Source organism: Malus sylvestris, chromosome 9 (genome assembly GCF_916048215.2).
Source record: "Malus sylvestris chromosome 9, drMalSylv7.2, whole genome shotgun sequence".
Lineage (NCBI taxonomy): Eukaryota > Viridiplantae > Streptophyta > Magnoliopsida > Rosales > Rosaceae > Malus > Malus sylvestris.
Genome location: NC_062268.1, coordinates 10784596 through 10806309, shown reverse-complemented (window position 1 = coordinate 10806309; position 21714 = coordinate 10784596). Strand labels below are relative to the sequence as shown.

The 21714-nt window shown below is 35.9% G+C and overlaps 2 protein-coding genes and 1 long non-coding RNA gene across 3 annotated transcripts; all 3 read left to right on the top strand.

Annotated features, from left to right (window-relative positions):
• Window positions 1-163: 163 nt before the first annotated feature.
• Window positions 164-2634, top strand: LOC126633784 (uncharacterized). The gene is made up of 2 exons (XM_050304339.1): window positions 164-2014; window positions 2626-2634. Exons 1-2 carry the CDS (start codon window positions 164-166, stop codon window positions 2632-2634), a joined length of 1860 nt encoding a protein of 619 aa, XP_050160296.1.
• A 46-nt stretch (window positions 2635-2680) lies between these two features.
• LOC126582384 (UDP-glycosyltransferase 71A16-like) lies at window positions 2681-4354 on the top strand. Its single transcript, XM_050246530.1, has one exon. It carries the CDS (start codon window positions 2827-2829, stop codon window positions 4240-4242), a length of 1416 nt encoding a protein of 471 aa, XP_050102487.1. The 5' UTR covers window positions 2681-2826; the 3' UTR covers window positions 4243-4354.
• Window positions 4355-7633: 3279 nt separating this feature from the next.
• On the top strand, window positions 7634-17776 carry LOC126582390 (uncharacterized). Its single transcript, XR_007609487.1, has 2 exons — window positions 7634-7792; window positions 17625-17776. It is a non-coding gene; the product is annotated as an uncharacterized LOC126582390 (long non-coding RNA).
• The last annotated feature ends 3938 nt before the right edge of the window (window positions 17777-21714 follow it).

Here is a 21714-nt window from a genome sequence, read left to right as displayed (position 1 = left end):
TGATCCTTGTCAACCTAGAGACCACATCATGCCAAGAAAGGTTAGTGACAATCGATGTTTTATCATTGGTTGGTTTGATAAGTTTAAGTGGTTGGAGTATAGTATATCAAAAAATGCTGCATTTTGCCGTTATTGTTATCTTTTCAAATGTGATTTTGATCAAATGGGTAGCACTGGAAGTGATGTCTTCACTGAGATAGGGTTTACAAATTGGAAGAAAGGACCCAAAAATCTTCGAGTCCATGAGGGAGGTGTTGGAAGTCTTCATAATAAAGCTATACAACAAGCTAGAGATTTGATGACACAAAAACAACACATTGAAACATTTGTGATTAAGCAAACCGATGAAGCTCACATTAATTATCGTACTTTATTGAGTGCCTCACTTGAGTGCACAAGATGGTTGTTGGGACAAGGTTTACCTTTTCGTGGCCATGATGAATCGTTGAAATCAAGCAATAGGGGCAATTATTTAGAGCTTATGCAATTTCTTTCCACGCATAATGAACAAGTTAGGAAGGTTGTGTTTGAGAATGCTCCCAAGAATCTTAAGTATACTTCTTCCGATATTCAAAAAGATCTTGTCCGTGCTTGTGCCATTGAAACTGTAGGTGCAATCACTAAAGATATGGAAGGTGCATTTTTTTCTCTTTTGGTTGATGGAGCACGTGATTCTTCAACTAAAGAGCAAATGGCGGTGGTATTGCGTTATGTGAATAAAAAAGGAGAAGCAATTGAAAAGTTTTTGGGTGTTCAACATGTCTCCTCTACAACTAGTAGCTCGCTTGAAGATGCCATTGAGAGATTGTTTGCTACAACAAATTTGAGTATGTCTAAGTTACGAGGACAAGGCTATGATGGAGCTAGCAATATGAAAGGTGAGTTGAATGGTCTTAAAACAAAGATTTTGAACAAATACCCTCAAGCATTTTATATTCATTGTTTTGCACACCAACTTCAACTAGCTCTTGTATTCGTGGCAAAGGAAAATGAGGATGTTGCCAATTTCTTCATTAATGCTAGTAGTTTGGTGAATCTTATTGGATCATTGTGTAAGCGTCGTGATGCATTTAGAGAGAAACAACAAGAACAAATTCAGAAAGCTCTTGATCTTGGTAATCTTGAAACGGGTAAAGGGTTAAATCAAGAAATGAGTCTCATGCGTCCATGTGATACACGGTGGAACTCGCATTATGATACTATAGTTAGTATTATTGTTATGTTTGAAGCCGTGGTGGAGGTGGTTGAATGGATTAAAAGTGATCGCAACCAAGATAATCTCGGTGAAGCAACTAGGTTATTCAAAGACATACAAACTTTTGATTTTGCATTTCACCTTTTCTTGATGAGACTTATATTGGGAATTACAAATGAGTTATCACAAGCATTGAAAAAGAAAGATCAAGATATTGTGAATGCAATGGCGTTAGTGGAAGTATGCAAGCAAAGACTACAATCCTTGAGAGATGATGACTTTGGGGACTTGCTTCATGATGTAGAAAAGTTTTGTGAGGAGCATGATATTATCGTTCCTAACATGGAGGATTTGCATTTCGTACCTGGAAAATCAAGGCGTAAAGCTCCAAAAATCACAAACTTCCATTACTATCGTGTGAACCTCTATTTTCAAGTCCTTGATATGCAACTAAAGGAGTTGAATGATCGCTTCAATGAGGTAAACACCGAGTTACTTCTTTGTATGGCTTGTTTGAGTCCGGTGAATAATTTTGCATCTTTTGACAAAGCAAAAATTGTTCGTTTAGCCAAACTTTATTCTCAAGATTTTGATCGTATGGACCTCATGAATCTTCCAATTCAACTTGACAATTACATTCATGATATGAAGATGCATAGTGAGTTTTCATCATTGAGAGGAATTAATGATCTTGCACAAGAGTTAGTGAAGACCGGGAGGTCTGAAAGTTATATGTTAGTGTATAAACTTCTTACATTGGCTTTGGTGTTACCGGTTGCAACCGCTTCGGTGGAGAGAGCTTTTTCTGCTATGAAGATTGTGAAAACACCATTGCGTAACAAAATGGGAGATCAATGGTTGAGTGATAGCATGCTTGTTTACATTGAGAAAGATGTATTTGCTTTTATTGATAATGAGCCTATTATGCGACGTTTTCATGACATGAAACCTCGCCGGCAACAATTGTAATTTGTTTGTATTGATTAATTATGGAAGACATTACTATATAAAAAGATTTAGTTGTTGCCATTTTTCTTTAACCTTGCACTCTTTTAAGTTCGCCCCTCCCCTCGAGAAATCCTGGCTTCGCCACTGCTCTCAGCCGAACATACAGAGTGAGAATGGCGAGCTGTCAAGGAGTTCGAGGCTGGCGAGACTGAGAATGGCGAGAGAGAGAATCGGTGAGGGATCTGAGGGAAGTTACAGAGTGAGAAAAGGGAGGGATGGGGGGATTTGATGGATGTTTACAGAGAGAGTCGGGAGAGAAAGAGGGCATGAAAGAGAGGATGGAACAGACGGAAAAGTATTGCACACTGTGCGGTGGCAATTTCGTAAATAAATAGAAATTTCAATCTGAACATCAGTAAAGGGGCGGTGGCAATTTTGTAAATAAAGTGAAATTCGGCTCCAAACACTGTTCATTTGTACAGTGCAATTGAAAAGCCTTCTTTAGACTAAAGTAATCCTCTGGCTTGATTTCCGTCTTTCCAATATTAAAACTAATTAAGATCTTGACTTGGCCAGTAATTCAGAAACTGTGAGCGAAGGCATGACATCACACCACTCTACTATAATATGAAACATTTTTTCTAAATAAAACAGCTGAGCTTTTCATTGCCATTTCCGAAAAGATGAAGAGACCAGCACAACTAGTTTTCGTTCCCGGCCCGGTTATTGGCCACATCGTATCAGCGATCGAGATTGCAGAGCAACTCGTTGCTCGGGACGACCAATTGTTTATCACAGTCCTCGTCATGAAGCTTCCCTACGACCAACCATTCACCATCGCTGACTCTTCAATCTCTCACCGCATCAACTTCGTCAACCTCCCCGAAGCCCAACCGGACAAACAAGAAGCCATCCCCAAACACGGGTCCTTGATCAAAATCCTCGTCGAAAATCACAAAACTCACATCAGAGACGCCGTTGTCAACCTACTCTCTGAGTCAGATCAGTCTGAGTCGATGTCGAAGCCTCGGCTTGCCGGCTTCGTGATCGACTTTTTATGCGCAACCCTAGTTGACGTGGCTGACGAATTCATGGTTCCCTCCTACGCGTTCTTCACCTCCAACGCTTCGCTGCTCGCACTTTTGTTCCATTTTCAATTGCTTCGCGACGAGGGCGGCATAGATATAACTGAGTTTACGCGCTCGAGCGCTGAGTTGGCCGTCCCGAGTTTCATCAACCCTTGCCCTGCCGCAGTCTTGCCCGGTACGTTTGCGGACAAAGAGATCACCGAATCAATCCTCAACTATACCAGCAGGTATAGACAAATCAAGGGTATTTTGGTAAATACATTCTTGGAGCTGGATTTGCATGCTCTGCATTATCTTGATTTTGATGATAAAATCCCACCCGTGTATCCAGTGGGGCCCTTATTGAACCTCAAAAGATGTGATGAAAATAAGGGCTCGGATATCCTCAGGTGGCTCGATGATCAGCCCTCTTTGTCGGTGGTGTTCCTATGTTTTGGGAGCATGGGAAGTTTCAGTGAGGCCCAGGTGAAAGAGATAGCTTGTGCGCTGGAGCATAGCGGGCAGCGGTTTTTGTGGTCCCTACGCCGGCCCCCACCTAAAGGCAAGATAGCTATGCCAAGCGACTATGCGGATCTAAACGCAGTCTTGCCCGAAGGGTTTCTTAATCGGACAGCTCCGATTGGGAAGGTGATAGGTTGGGCCCCGCAAGCGGCCATCCTGGCCCATCCGGCGATCGGAGGGTTTGTATCACATTGCGGGTGGAATTCCACGTTGGAAAGTTTATGGAACGGGGTGCCGATTGCCACGTGGCCAATGTACGCGGAGCAAAACCTGAATGCCTTTCAACTGGTTAAGGAATTGGGATTGGCAGTGGAGATTAAGTTGGATTATAGGAAAGACAGTGACGTGTTGGTGAGTGCAGAAGATATAGAAAGAGGGATAAGGCAAGTGATGGAGCGCGACGGTGATGTACGGAAAAGAGTGAAGGAGATGAGTGAAAAGAGCAAGAAAACCTTGGTGGAAGGTGGCTCTTCTTACTCTTCATTGGAACGTTTTATTAATCAAATTTAATTTAGTGGGTGGGTTTTATATTTTACTCGTTTATTTTTCATATTGTAATTTGCAACGTTTGTATTGTAAATTTTCTATTAACATAATTTACGTATTAAATCTTAAGATCTAATGGTGATATTTTCTGTTCTTTGAAAATCTGACTTGCTAACATATTTGTCAACAAATAACTGCGATCAGCTGGTATGTGCGCCTAATACTGCCAAAACAAAGTCATACAACATGCATGCCTAAAAATTCACCTTGACATCATTTTCACGTAGACTTTTTTTAGCTATAATGGAAGCCTGAGATGACCAACTCCTCATTACAAAAAAAAAAACAACTGTTGAGCATTGCCAACTACTTAATAGACATGTACTAACACTGTGAAACTATCACTGTGACGCTTTAAAAGTGTCTGGATCAATTTATTTGAGCAGATAAATTTACATTCTTCAGTTGTACATGGTGTTTGTTGTAAACTTGTAATCCATCGATATGCCACTCAATCACCATATACAACTGAATTAAACATATGATGCACAAATACTTCATATATATATATATATATATATATACAGATAAGTCTTGTGTAATTGTGTGGTATTCAAAGAAACAAATGGTCACAACTAATTCTACTCTTTATGCACGACATTTTATGTGTGATTTTTCTACGCTCATTTTATGTGTGATTTTTCTACGGCCTTTCTAACAGTCTTTTACTTACAACTAGCAATAAATTATGACTCACTTTTCTTCTTCTCTTCTTAATTTCTATTGGTTTCCAACTCCTAGATCTCAACTGCAGACAACTGCATGTACTAGCTGGGAAAGGATCCACGCCGGATCCTTTTTCTAGGATCCTAGAGATCTTGTGATCGTGACCGTTCATCGTACATTGTACGGTCAGTTTTTGTTAGGTACTATTTATATTTAATTTTTAATTTTTAATTTTAAAATAATTTTTAACTTTATGATGTACGATAAAAGGTCACGATCACAGAATCCCTAGAAAAAAGATTGACCAAAAAAATTAGCAAATGACAGCTAGTAGAAAAACATGTTTGCGTGACGGAATCTTGCGCGACGCAACAAATTTCGTCGCGCAAAGTATGTTTGCACGACCCTAAACACTAAACGTCGCGCAAAGGATGTTTGCACGACTGTACTTTGCGCGACGAACCATAACGTTGCGCAAATTGTTTTGCGCGACTCATAAATTTGTCTGTCGCGCAAACTACCTTTGCGCGCCGTTTGGTGCGTCGCGCAAGATCTTGGCGCCAAAAAAAAGAAAGTTTCCCCCTTTTTTTACCAACTTTGCGCGACGCACGCGTACGTACGTCGCGCAAAGTTGTTTTGCGCGACAAATACCTACGTCGCGCAAAGTCTTCTTTTTGTTTTTTAATTTTTTTTGTTCTCTTTTGCTTTTCTTTTGGGGTTCTTGCATTGCCTTTTTCTTTTGTGGTATCCACTTATGTAAATATTTGAAATTGACGATCGGATTGGTTGATTGTATTCATATAGGGTTAAAGAGCGTAACTATAAAAAATCATCAAGATCGGAGTTAAAATAACCGTTAAATCGTGATTTTTCGTTTATATCCGTTGAAATGTTTTGTCCCATTACTTGATCTCTGAATGCTTTTTTTTTTACAATTTTTGGTGTATACGATCTCCAAGCATATACAAACAAGTTTGACGGTTGGATCGTTGAAACTAGTTTCGTACAATGCGTATCCCATCAAAACATTAGATTCACTAACACTTGAAGTTTATTTATACTTTCATCAAGTATAACATAAGATTTGTGGTATCCACTTGTGTCAATGTTTTAAATTGACGATCAGAATGGTTGATTGTATTCATATAGGGTTAAAAAGCGTATTTGTAAAAAATCATCAAAATCGGAGTTAAATTAACCGTTAAATCATGATTTTTCGTTTATAGCCGTCGAAATATTTTTTCCCGTTACTTGATCTCTGAATGTTTTTTTTTTACGATTTTTGGCGTATGCGATCTCGAAGCATATACAAACAAGTTTGACGGTTTGATCGTTGAAACTAGTTTCGTACAATGCATATCCCATCAAAACATTAGATTCACTGACACTTGAAGTTTATTTATACTTTCATTAAGTATAACATAAGATTTTGTGGTATCCACTTGTGTCAATGTTTCAAATTGATGATCGGATTGGTTGATTGTATTCATATAGGGGTAAAGAGCGTAGCTGTAAAAAATCATCAAGATCGGAGTTAAAATAACCGTTAAATCGTGATTTTTCGTTTATATCCGTTGAAATGTTTTGTCCCATTACTTGATCTCTGAATGTTTTTTTTTTACGATTTTTGGTGTATGCGATCTCCAAGCATATACAAACAAGTTTGACGGCTGGATCGTTGAAATTAGTTTCGTACAATGCGTATCCCATCAAAACATTAGATTCACTAACACTTGAAGTTTATTTATACTTTCATCAAGTATAACATAAGATTTGTGGTATCCACTTGTGTCAATGTTTTAAATTGACGATCAGAATGGTTGATTGTATTCATATAGGGTTAAAAAGCGTATTTGTAAAAAATCATCAAAATCGGAGTTAAATTAACCGTTAAATCATGATTTTTCGTTTATAGCCGTCGAAATATTTTGTCCCGTTACTTGATCTCTGAATGTTTTTTTTTTACGATTTTTGGCGTATACGATCTCGAAGCATATACAAACAAGTTTGACGGTTTGATCGTTGAAACTAGTTTCGTACAATGCGTATCCCATCAAGTTCAATGGTATATATAAAGTATATTTTAATTTATTTATTTTGTACTTATAACACTTAAGATATTGAATGATATATATAGAAAAAATTATTGTGGGTTTTTGTTAGCAAAATATATTTTTGTGGGGTTTATTTAAAAAAAAAAAGTTTTGAAAGGAGGAAAATCACATTTTCAGTAATTTTTATAATATTTTTGTTTTTTGAAAAAATACTTTGCGTGACCCCTTTATATGTACGTCGCGCAAAACCATTTTGCGCGACGTCAAATTGTATAACTACGTCGCGCGAGTTGCGATAAAATTGGCGGTCCAATAGTGAAAAATGGGCGCTTTGTTTTTCAATTTCCCAAGAACCTTCAAGCTCTTTTTTCAATTTTCCCCGTAGATCCAGATCTTGAACCCTCCCTTTTTGTATCCCCTTCCTCCACAGCTTACGAACTACAGGGTTCTCGACTACGAGGACCAGTTCTTCTCCTTGCTCGTGCTCGTTCTCGAAACTCATAGCTTACGAACTACAGGCACGTTTTCGGAATTCCGACTCTTCTATCGATCAGTGGTTGTTCTCTTCTGTTCTGTCGGTACTTTGTTCAGGAATTTGATTTTGTTTTCTGGGTTCTGTTTGTTTTCTTCTGCAGATGCTTCGTTTTCCGAATCATTATACGGGTTGAGAAGGAGGGCTGTGAAGATAAAAGCTATGAGGAATGATGAATCGATGATGCTCGACTGAACCCAGGTGATGAAATTCAGCATTCTGGCTTAGAGAAGCACCAGAGATTCTTTTGGTTGTGTTTTTGGTACTGCCTCTCCTCCAGCTTGCTTATTCTGTATATCAATTTGATAGAAAAGTTTCGTTTTTTATTGCGCATTTGTATACATAGGATTGAATTGGATACATTGGATTGGATACATTGGATGTGTATTATGAAGGGTGGTGTATCACTGGAAGAAATAAAAGCTTCTTTTTGAAGATGCATGGTGGTGAAAATAAGAGCAAAGGACCTAGAGGGAATGAAAACCACAAGCATACACTCTTGGTGATATAAGTATAAAGAAAAAGTGAAAGACAGTAGAGAAAGGGAAAGTGGGAGTGCCATAAATTGGTGACTTGGAATTTAGGATTTAATAGGAGTTTGGACTATTAAATTTGGACGTGGACTACCACTTGATTGGAATCGAGTTACTGGAATGAGAATTGTGTTGAAGTTGTCTTGTGGTTAGAATTGGAATAGAAGAAAAAGAAATGGGTTCAAGGTAAAGTGAAGCTTAGGCTTATTGTTTAACAAAAAGGAAATAACAATAACAAATTGTGGACTTATATTACAAGTGATATTTCAAATTATTGTTAGAGTGTCTCATAGCTGGTAACTAGCATCGGAAAGTTTAATATGGGCCAGCCATTGAATATTAGACTTATATAGAGTTGATTACACTAGTACAAAAAACACTTTGCGCGACGCAGGTCATTCGTCGCGCAAAGTCAAAAAACGTCGCGTAAAACTTTGCCCAACGAACCTTCGTCGCGCAAAAACCGTCGCGGCAAGGCAGTGACAGAAGGCTTTGCACGACGAAGGGGTTACATGCGTCGCGCAAAGCCACTTTGCGCGACGCAGCCTACGTCGCGCAAAGTGGCTTTGCGCGACGCATGTAACCCCTGCGTCGCGCAAAGTGGCTTTGCGCGACGCATCTTACATCTCGCAAAGGGACTTTGAGCGACGCAACCTACGTCGCGCAAAGCCACTTTGCGCGACGCATGTAACCTCTTCGTCGCGCAAAGTGAATTAGATCACTTTTTTTGGTTTTGGTCAAAAATATTATTTTTTTAATAATATTGTAATTAAATTCTAAACAATAATTAATTAACCAAAGAAAAATATTTAATTATAAAATATATGAAAATGTACATACAAGATGTCCGAATAAAAAAACAAAAAACTACAAATAGTCTTCTAGGTGAAGTGGCTACTGGGTATCGGCATGATGAAGTAGCTCGGAGGTCGAAGGTGTAGTAGCAAGATCAGGTACTGGTAGCGAGATTTGGAGGCCGGTCATCTATATGGCTCGTACTAGACCTCTCATATGCCCGGCATAGGCCTGCAGTTGCTCGCCCTGGGCCCTTATCTGTTCCCTCATCTACTCGCCCTGGACCTCATGATGACCCTTTAGGGTTGTCACTTCCTCATTCAATGAATCGACCTCTGCAGTGATCTGACGGAAACATCTAAGTAATCAATTGATTCAATGATCTGACGGAAACAATATGTGGTAGGTATCAGTTAATTGAAGAGAAAAAATCTAAGTAATCAATTGCTTTAGTGAATCTTCTATAGTATGGTTGCAATAATAAGAACTTTGATATAGTTAAGTCTAATCAAACTATTATAAGTAATCAAATTCAAGTCTTATTTTCGGTGATCTAGTTATGTAGTTAAGAACTTTGATATCAAGCAAAGTAGGAAGCCCATTAATCCATTTAAAAAGCATAACTTAAATTACTGATATAGTTAAACTAATCAAACTATTATAAAAATTAAAACAGAATAAGAAATGGAAATTCAAACTTTGATATCTATTATCTAGATGCAGAGATAGACGGAGTTGGACGGAGTTGGAGATGGAGATAGCTTTGACCAAAGTTTTGCTGAGAGTTTATTCGGAGTTGGAGATAGCTTTGACCAAAGTTTTGCATTTGAAGCCCAATACCCTGAGCGATGGCAATAAACCAAATTAAAGCCACTAAGACATGAAGACCTAACCCAAATCTTCTTCTCTTTGACCAATGAATAAAAATGGTAACAACATTACTTTTACATTGGCAGCCAATGAATCATAACTTACCTTACATTTCAAGTTATTGAATTAAACAGTAAGCTCTATTTTATTTAAAAAACCTACAGGGCGTGTTCGCTTGGGTTAGTTCTAGTTCAAGCCCTCATTTAACAAGGTTAAAATAAGGAGACTAGTGAGGCAGTAGTCCCACTTAGTGAGATTGCTAAATAGCACCCTGTTTGATACAACTTAGACTAACTCATACTAGCTCAATCCAGCAAAGCAATGCGGTGTAGCAAACACAGCCATAAATGTAATTGGTTTTCTCAAATCATCTTAAACACAAAATACTGAATGTACAATTACAAGGGTTGTCGTACCTATGGACTCCTGCAGATGGGTAAGAATGACTTGCAGCAGGACGAGCTCTTTCAAATGCCAAATGAGGTGAATGCAGCTGCCCTGGAGCTTCAGGTCCCCTATGTTAAAATAAAAATCAATATGTTTTTAATACATAACGAAACCCAAATGCTCAATGGCTATTCAATTACTTTTAGCCATTTTCTTCTACGCACAATCAATATATATAACTAAAACCATTAAGTTATTATCCATACCATTAGCTATTCCTTTAGTCTTCATGTGCTTCCAAGTGCAAAGTTATAATCAATCACAAAATCATTAAGCAGGTCAAGGTAATTATAAATTTTGAAGCTCGTAACAAGGAAGATTTAGAACTTGATACAAAGCCAACCAAACAAGCAGGGAACAACAAATGCAGCTACAAAGTCAACCAAAATACATAAATATAAATAAAATTATTCCAAATCGTGAAAAAAAAAAAAAAGCTAATCAGTTAACAAAAACCTAAATCCATAAAATCACCATATAAACTCCAAAAATCAAAGATCTAGAACAAGCATTCATATGAAAACAAGAAACAGAGCAGAGCAACATAAATTAAAGAGAAGGAGATGCAATAAGCGAAATGTAGCAAATAATTACCAACCAAACTGAGATTAAGCAAATAAAGCTTTGAGAGATTTGTTACGTGTCCCAAACGGTCCGATTGGAGTCTGGACTCTCTCTGCGCCTGCGAAGAAGCTGACTTCTCCAGCAAACCTAGTATCAAATCTCTACAAACACACAGATTCCAAATCCAAAACCCTAATTGCGATTATTCGGATCAATTTCTAGGAGGAAAAAAGGGGGAAAGGGAAATTTGTTTGCAGATGGGCGAGAGGGAAGAGCAAGAGACTGAGTGGAATAAGAGCAAAAGGGAAATTTGTTTGCAGATGGGCGAGACTCGAGAGGGAAATTTGTTAGGAGGAAAAAAAATTATTTGGGAAAATTTAAAAATAGCGCCTATTATTAACAATTGTACCGCCAAAATTTTAACACTTTGCGCGACGGAGGTTTCGATTATGACGTCGCGCAAAACAGCTTTGCGCGACGCAGGTGCACCTACGTCACGCAAAGTGTTTTTTTTTTTTTTTTTTTTTCCTTTTGCTTTTTTTTTGCCCTTTTGCTTATAAGTACAAAATAAATAAATTAAAATCTACTTACTAAATATATATACCATTGAACTTGATGGGAAATGTATTGTACGAAATTAGTTTCAACGATCAAACCATCAAACTTGTTTGTATATACTGTGAGATCACATACGCCAAAAATATCAAAAAACAAACATTCAGAGACCAAGTAACGAGACAAAACTTTTTGACGGTTATAAACGAAAAATCACGATTTAACGGTAGTTTTAACTCCGATTTTGATGATTTTTTAGAGCTACACTCCTTGACCCTATATAAATACAATGAACTAATTCGATCTTCAATTTAAATATTTACACTAGTGGATACCACAAAATCTTATGGTATACTTGATGAAAGTATTAAATAAACTCTAAGTGTTAGTGAATGTATCATTTTGATGGGAAACGCATTGTACGAAACTAGTTTCAACAATCCAACCGTCAAACTTGTTTGTATATGCTACGAGATCACATACGCCAAAAATATCAAAAAACAAACATTCAGAGATCAAGTAACGAGACAAAACTTTTCGACGATTATAAACGAAAAATCACGATTTAACGGTAGTTTTAACTCTGATTTTGATGATTTTTTAGAGCTACACTCCTTGACCCTATATGAATACAATGAACCAATTCGATCTTCAATTTAAATATTTACACTAGTGGATACCACAAAATCTTATGGTATACTTGATGAAAGTATTAAATAAACTCTAAGTGTTAGTGAATGTATCATTTTGATGGGAAACGCATTGTACGAAACTAGTTTCAACGATCCAACCGTCAAACTTGTTTGTATATGCTTCGAGATCGCGTACGCCAAAAATGGCAAAACACAAACATTCAAAGACTAAGTAACGAGACAAAACTTTTCGATGGTTATAAACGAAAAATCACGATTTAACGGTAGTTTTAACTCCGATTTTGATGATTTTTTAGAGCTACACTCCTTGACCCTATATAAATACAATGAACTAATTCGATCTTCAATTTAAAATATTTACACTAGTGGATACCACAAAATCTTATGGTATACTTGATGAAAGTATTAAATAAACTCTAAGTGTTAGTGAATGTATCATTTTGATGGGAAACGCATTGTACGAAACTAGTTTCAACGATCCAACCGTCAAACTTGTTTGTATATGCTACGAGATCGCGTACGCCAAAAATGGCAAAAAACAAACATTCAGAAATCAAGTAACGAGACAAAACTTTTCGACGATTATAAACGAAAAGTCACGATTTAACGGTAGTTTTAACTCTGATTTTGATGATTTTTTAGAGCTACACTCCTTGACCCTATATGAATACAATGAACTAATTCAATCTTCAATTTAAATATTTACACTAGTGGATACCACAAAATATTATGGTATACTTGATGAAAGTATTAAATAAACTCTAAGTGTTAGTGAATGTATCATTTTGACGGGAAACGCATTGTACGAAACTAGTTTCAACGATCCAACCGTCAAACTTGTTTGTATATGCTACGAGATCGCGTACGCCAAAAATGGCAAAAAACAAACATTCAGAGATCAAGTAACGAGACAAAACTTTTCGACGGTTATAAACGAAAAAGCACAATTTAACGATAGTTTTAACTTCGATTTTGTTGATTTTTTAGAGCTACACTCTTTAACCCTATATGAATACAATGAACCAATTTGATCGTCAATTTAAAACATTTACACAAGTAGATACCACAAGAAAAAGCAAAGGGAGGAAGAAAAAAAAAAAAAGAACTTTGCGTGACGTAGGTGCACCTGCGTCGCGCAAAACAGCTTTGCGCGACGTCGTTGCACCTACGTCGCGCAAAGTGCTTTTTTTTGTTGTTGTTGTCCTTTTGCTTATAACTACAAAATAAATAAATAAAAATCTACTTACTAAATATATATACCATTGAACTTGATGGGAAATGTATTGTACGAAATTAGTTTCAACGATCAAATCGTCAAACTTGTTTGTACATACTTTGAGATCACATATGCCAAAAATATCAAAAAAACAAACATTCAGAGATCAAGTAACGGGACAAAACTTTTCGACGGTTATAAACGAAAAAGCACGATTTAACGGTAGTTTTAACTCCGATTTTGATGATTTGACCCTATATGAATACAACGAAATGATTTGATCGTCAATTTAAAATATTTACACAAGTGGATATCACAAAATCTAATATTTAGAGCTGTAAACTGGCTTCTGCTCTAAATCTCTAACATTCTAGTTTCCTCCTCCCAATTTGGTGAGAAATGAAATCTATCCATTTTTTAGCACACATCAATCTATCCCTAAATTAGATCAAGTTAACTGAGCAGTTTTCAGTTTCTTAGCTTTTGTTTCCCTAAACCTATCAAAATCCTTCATACTTCTAGTTATTCATTCTACTAATTCAATTGTTCAAAACCAAAACTCAACTTGTTAAAAATAAGCATTGACAAAGATAATTAAAGAAAAACATAAATACACAAAAAATAAAAAAATCCAAACATAAATGTAATCAATAAATAGTTAATTAATTAATCAAATAAATACAAACCTGAAGGTGAAGATGGTGAGGGTTGAGAGAGATAGAGAGTCTGAAAGAGAGTGAAAGAGAGAGGTTGAGTGTGAAGAAAAAGGCCCCTGTGTGTGGTTATTTTAGAGGAAAAAGTCGTCGACTTTGCGCGACGCCACCTACGTCGCGCAAAGTAGGGAAAAAAGCTTGGTTTTGCTTCAAAATCTTGTGCGACGCAGCCAACGTCGCGCAAAGCTATTTTGCGCAACGTAGATGTACCTTCGTCGCGCAAAACAGCTTTGCGCGACACATTCCTTCGTCGCGCAAAGTGTCGTCGCGCAAAATATCTTTGCGCGACGTTTTGTGTTTGGCGTCGCGCAAACATACTTTGCGCGACGAAATTTGCTACGTCGCGCAAGTTTCCGTCGCGCAAACATGTTTTTCTACTAGTGTTATGTTACTGAAGGGATATAAATATAAGGATTGCAATATTATTGAAAATTAATTTCAGGATTATTACAAGATATACAAGGAAAATCGTGATGTTGGGGAAGTGAAAGGGGTGAATTTTCTAAAGTGGATGACATTGAAAGGTTTCTAAATCTTAAGGGCGGAAGAGTGAGCGATTAAGGACTGGGAAACTGAAATATCAAATTCGACTTACTGGAGAGAAATACTTTGATGTTAGACTTGATTGTTATAAGATGAATTCGTACAGCAACATTTGGCCATTAAGTAGTATGAGCAGATGATATTTTACTTTAAGAGAAGTACTTGGAGTATACATATGTTTTGGGGTTTCAATCCATGACCAAAGTGTGGAGATCAAACACACAAGTGTAGTGTTGAAGTTTAGTTTGTTAGGTACACATATTTTGATTGTGAAAATAAGATCGGAGATTTGTTGTGCAATGGATATTTGAACTTTGTTACTACACAACATTGGATTGTAAGATGAATAAGATGAAATCATGAATAACATGTGGTAAGAATAAGAGAATCAATGTAGTGAACTAAGTGATGGGTACCGAATGATGTAAACCATTGAGGCATCAGAAATACCACATGTAGCTATGATTCCATTTGGAAACTATAGTTAGGGTTTGGTTAAATGCCCTTGTTAGTTACAAGTACTTTTATGAGATTGTAATTAGAGGCAACTGGAGTTGTGGCAAATTAAGCTTTTGAGATTGGAGGTGCAGTCAGAATGATCCTATATACATAATGTACCTATGAAGAAGTATTGATTTGAATAGTTGAACGGAAAATGCTTAGGAATTGGTAAGTACCTCTTGTGAAGGTTATATGGCAATACCATGGAACTGAAGAAACCACATGGGAACTAGACTCCGACATGAGAAGGAAATATTTGCACAAGTTTAATGTGTTGGGTAAAATTTGAGGACAAAATTAGAGATTAAGAATCTTTACAAAATGATGGAAGATTGGATCTTCTTATTACCTTAAAGGTAAGGTACTACTAGAAAACGACATGAGAAATATGAAGTTGACCATTCGCATCAAGGTTAGTGTACGAGTTCAATAAGCTATGAAGCCGAGGAAACAATTTGGGGATGAGAATCCGACATTTAGATACCCATCTACATTTGTTGAGTAGTTCACTATTCAGTGGAATGCACATGCAGTATAAAGACTGGAAAGTATTAGCTAGTTGTTTCTTTTCTTATTCATGTAATCATTGTCATTCGCTCGAGTTAAGGGACCGATTGGCCACCGGATCTTTGATACTCTATAGTGGAATGTCCGTTGATTTATGGAATAAGAAATATAACATATAGCATGCTAAGAAAATTGTGCAAAGGTACCCTCAATTTTCTGGAGGTTTATGTGTGTTCGACTAAGTACTAGATATGAACATGAGTAACCAGTTGCTTAAGATTTCGAATTTGACTTGGAGAATTAGATGAATCGTTGCGGTACATGCAACTATGGATTCACTTGGAAATCAAAGTTCGATCACAGGTGAAAACTTTGGACTTGTCAAGTAATTGAGGGTTTAAAGTAAATCTCGAGGACGAGATTTATTTCAAGGAGGGTGGATTGTGAGATCCCAAGAATTTATTACCAAAGAAGAAAATTATTTGGAAACTATTTATCGAAAAGGTCACTATATGAAGATAGTAGGAATTATTATGAGCTCGTGGAATTTTTGAAATACATTTCGAAGTTCATATGAATATAGAATTTACAGCTGGACCAATGAATTGATGACACATGGCAGCAATTGAGTGGCTAAGTTTGCCACATGGGATCAACCAACATGCCAGCACAGACATTTGTCATGTTAATAGCATGCTAGGTGGAAAGTGATTAGATGAGGTAGTCAAATTACTACACCAATATTAAGCAGGAGGTGGCCTTTCTTTACACGTGGAAGTCTAAAAGTTAATCAAACTTTCTACAAACTACAGGTGGAAGTAAGTTTACATGCATACAAAGGAGATGCAAGCGACTCATGGTTTTATTAGTAGGACGTGTTTGTATCAGAGAAACTATTATCCAAAGTGGAGATAAAAATATCCAGCAGGTGACTTGCTTAATGCCCAAGCCTTTATCTAATTGGCATTGAGTTTGTAGCCGCCTCCTATTGCTATAAATAGGAGATCATCTCCATATGTTTTCGAAGGAGAGCTAGCACGCAATGCAGGCTCCGTAGCTCATGTGTGCGTGTATTATGTCTATATATTTATATCGATATGGTCGTACGCATATTATATGACATATATGTTTGCATATACTTGTATGCATACCTACGCGCATATATATATATATATATATATATATATATATATATATAGATAGAGAGAGAGAGAGAGAGAGAGAGAGAGAGCATATATATATATATATATATATATATATATATATATATATATATATATATATAGAGAGAGAGAGAGAGAGAGAGAGAGAGAGAGAGAGAGAGAGAGGAAGAAATATATGGCGTTCGGAGTGATCAAGGACTTTATTCAAGTACGTGGAGCTTAACTATTTCGTGGTGACGTGGATAAGTACGTGGACTGTTAGTTATTTTTGGTAGTGATGTGGATCTTCATTTTAGCTTTGGAATCCAGGTAGGGGAAATAAGGCAAACCTTTACGGAAATTGATTTTATTAAATTTCGTGAAGTGATAATATTCTTAATCTTTTTGGTTGATTAATGTGGTTGAATAGTTATTGACTAATTGCTTTCGTTAAGTGTTTACTTGTGATTGGTTATGGAATTATTGTTGAAATGTTATTCGTTAAGAATATACTATGATACATATGGAAGATGAATTGATATTATTTGTGTCCTTCATGTTGATGTGGTGGGAATTTCAGTATTCATATTGGAAGTATGGAAATGAGGGTAGTTGGAAAGGATCTTTTGTGTAGTTGAATCTATTCATTGTGAAACCAGTTCCAGACGAGCCCGATGTGCACAGTAGAATAGGATATCGACGAGAATTGTCGATGTGGGTGATTTGGGCTGGAGATCAATGAATTAGATAAGATGACTAGCAAAAGGGGTTTATGAACTTGGGATATCATATGGGGATTAGTTTCTATAATAAAACATTCGAACCACCTCTGCAGGGGTAAAATGCATGGTATGGGACGTGCAGGTTCGCGTGTTTTATGTTATAAATTAACGGGGGTAACTGAAGAGGTTGCATGGCATTCATGCATCGTTATAATTGCTGTTTTGAGATTTGGCTATATGATTTCATGATACTTGATTTAATATTGTCAATTTACTGTGATAAGGTTATGTCTCTACTGAGCTGTTAAAGCTCATCCCTTTATTATTATGCAGGTTTATGAGCTAGACGTTCAAGTGAATAGGCAAGATGAGATCGGATTAGATTGGAAGAATAAAAATTTTATTCATCTCTTTATTGTAGGTTGTAAAGAATTCTTGATTTGTTTGATAATCATGAATTATTTTTAATAAGAGGAGTTATTTCCAACCCGTGTCAAATTTTATTTATTTATTGAGCTTTTAACTCACGTTTCAGATTCGGGTTCGAGTTTATTACCGACTCCGGGTCTGGGGTGTGACAATTTCCTAATTCCAATCTTTGTGAAAAGTTGCCATGTTATAATGGATTGTTTACACAGAAAATTTTCCATCCATTTTGTACAAGAAATGCATTTATGGTAAATTTTTAAGTGTGATATGCTGCTGGATTTTTTGCAGCATAATCTGTTTGTGATATTATTTTGATATACCTACGCAACTCCTAAATTCATGAAATTTAAGTATGATACACATGATATGTTTATTTTAAATCTGTACATTTTCACCAGAATTGGATGAAAAATGTGTTATTGGTGAATTATTTATTCTCGAGAATGTATTGCAGAATTTTTGCCGTTTCTGCAGGATATTCCATTTCGCTTTTCTTTTTGGCCCATTTTCAAATTCTCAAAAATTATGAAATTTTAGGTAAGAATAAATTTATATGTCTACTTCATTTATGGAAATTTTCATGCACTTTGGAGTAAAAACGAATATTTGGTAAATTCTTTAGTTTCGGGTATGTACTACAGAATTTCTGCCGTTTCTGCAGCACATTTCTTTTGGAATTAAGTTATTACTCACTTGTAAAAATTTAAAAATTATGAAATTTTACGAAATCGTGAGCATATATGTCTAGTTCATACCTAAAAATTTTCATGACATCTAATAGAATTAAGTTTTTAGTGAATTTGCAAACTAAAGTAGTACTGCTGATTTTGGTACTTCAAAACTAGTTTTGTTTGTGATATTAATGTTTCACTGATGTGTCACATCTATTGTTACCGATTATTGTACAAGTTTATGGTTCCAATATGTCCTCATTTTATGCAAATTCTCAATACCAACGACTTTTATAGACAACACTGATTAAATTTTGATTTAAAGATTATTCGTTTGGTTTGGGCATCAATTCTGATTATGATGATAATTGTCTTTTGAGAGAAAATTGGAAAAGTGGCATTAGTTTACTAATTGATCATTTTGGTCCCTATCGAATAACTGAATAACCATGTATCCTCTTTCGAGAACTCTATTGTTCAATGTCAACAATGACGTACTTTTGTGTCTAATTGAATATTTTGAGAATCATTGAATATCCAAAAAAACAGCTATCTATTCTACTGTTCTAAAGGATTATTTTGAAAATAGATCAATTTATTATGGTGAATACTTTTGTCCCAAAGGTAATTTCAAGAAATCACTCACAAATTATAAACTAGTATTATAGCAAATCATAAAGTACTTCCAACATATTTTCATCTGGCCAAAGCTGTTGAAGTTATACGTATTTTTTGTATTTTATGTTTTGGCTAGCTAGGCATGTATTTTCTTTGAATGATTAGTTTATGCCCAAAGGTGTAACAATCATGCAATTTGCAGTTGGTTCGATCCTCCACAACTTGACTACTTCCATGATGAATCTTGCAGAATTGAGAATGAGTAGGTAAATTTACCAATCTTTTGCCTTAATTTTTCCAGAGTTCTAAATTGGATTAAAATTATTGTTGAAAAATTGATGTTACTAAGATATCTAAATGTTTATTTTAATCGACTTTGTTTTAGAATTAAAACATAAATTTGAGTTTGGATTCTCTTATAGGGTTTCATGTTAATTTGTGACCTAATTTTTTCAATATTCACATAGAAAAATCGTGATTATTATTTAAGTTTTATTATGAACCTTGCATTTTGAGGAGTGTTTGCCCAAGTGGGAGCAATAATATATTATGGGCTTCACACTCATCGATTTTTGCATCCGAAGATAAGATGTAAATCATGATATTTGGTTTTATTTTATTTGTTAAATGTAACTAACCTTGCAGGAAATTTTACTTTGAATCACTATTGTTATTTATCAATATTGAATTGATAAATACAATACGACCAGATTCATATTCATGAAGGATTAATGGGTACATTCTACTCAAAAGGTGTTTTACTTATTAATTCTGTTGTGCTGTCAAGAAATTGGACTTGTGATTTTATATGTTATTGATGAATAATTAATCTGCTCAAAAGTGTTTTCTTATTCAGTACAACTATAAATCAATGTATAGTGAACACAGAAATTGACAAGATTGCATATACTTCATTTGCTCAAAAGTGTTGAAGCTGTATACATTTGCCCTTGTATTTTATGCTTTAGCTATGCAAACCTAATATAATTAGTTTCTATCCAAAGATGATTCTGGAATTATATGCTTTTGATGCAATAAGAAAACATTCAGTTAAAGTTTTCTATTTCTGTCAATTGTTAGATGAACAAAACTGACCAAATAATTTTGTATAGTTTTTCAGTCACAAGAATCACTTCCCTACATATATCTAGAATAATCTAGAATAAAGTTGTTGAGCTCACAAATTTTATGTTTTATATTCCCTGACTAATGTTTTGCTAGTGGTAGTATTTGAAAGGTATCTATTTTATTTTATAGGCATTTATAAAGTTTTTTTTTACTCTCTTAATCAATGGGAGTAATAATTTGTTTATCTAATCGGTGGGAGTAGGAGATTACCTTTTGTGTTAAAAATTTGAAGTGTTAGTACCTGATACTTTAAGAGTAAATTCTGTTTAAATTTTGTTCATAAATTTTAATGAGAAATCCTAATCTCGTTATTATATCAGATTGTTTAAATTGACAGAAATTCGTGCAAAGAACTCATTCTAGAGTTCATTTTGTTTAGTGAAATTGATATTTGGTTCATCAGTTCCAGACACCATGGCATAGTCTACAATTGTATGCTTGGATTGAATGTGCATGTGATTACAGAGCACAAATGCCGAAGGATATGCATTTTGATTTCTATAGTTCTAGATTCAGTTTAAGTAATAGTTGTCTTTTGAGGGATAACTGTTGTATCTTTGGTTCAGTGATGATAGGAGCATATTTATGCGCCTTAGTTAGCTAGTTCTTATGCATTTTCGTTAGTAGTCTTTTAAGCTAGTTTTATGTGTTTTCAGGTTTTAAGGGCATATTATACAAAATGATGCAAATTGGAGCCTTTTGAAGCAGTTTTGAGCATAAAATGGATACCACACGCTTGGAGTCAAATGGATGGACGAAATTGAAGATCAAAGGAGGCAAGAAATGAAGAAATGAACATGAAGAACAAAGAGTTCAGAATTGGAAACCAAAGTTTCTAAAGTTGGAAGTTGCTATTCTTGGAGGTTTCCATTCTTGAAAGTTTCTACTCTTGAATTGGAAGTTTCCTAATCCTTTTTCAGCTTTGTTCTAAGCCCATGCCGCACCCTAGGGCCCTAATCCTTTATTTTCTGCTAAGTTTAAACCCTAATCCATCCACCCTAGGGTTGTGCCGCACCTAGTGTTCTAGAAGCCTAAAAATCTGCATAAAACCCTAATTCTTTTCTCCCTTGGATGGGCCAAGCCTTTTATCTCCAAAACCCTAACCTCTTCCCATCAGATTTTGTGGAAACCCTAGCCTATAAATAGATGTTTTAAAGCCTAAATTCGTGACCACCTTTCATACACAACTATTCACGTCAGAAACTCATCCCTTACCTTTGCCGCAGCCTTCCACCACCATTCTCCCAAATTTCTGCCAAAAATCAACCCTTGCCGCACCATCCATCCATCCTAAACACCACCATACATCCCCATCCCTTCTACACCATTTAATAACCCAAAGAACCTGTCCAAAGTCTTTGTGCCGCAGCAAGGAGGAAGGAGGAATCGTGGATGCACCTGCTGCGAAGTTGGAGCGTTTTAGGTGTTCTCTTTCTTTGGATTTTAATGTCTAAATTTATGTATCTTTGCTTTGCGAGTATGAGGAACTAAACCCCCCTTGGCTAGGGGGGATTCGAAACCATGTTTATGCTTACTATATGATTTGATTACTTCTAATTGCGTTTCATAAGTTGTGG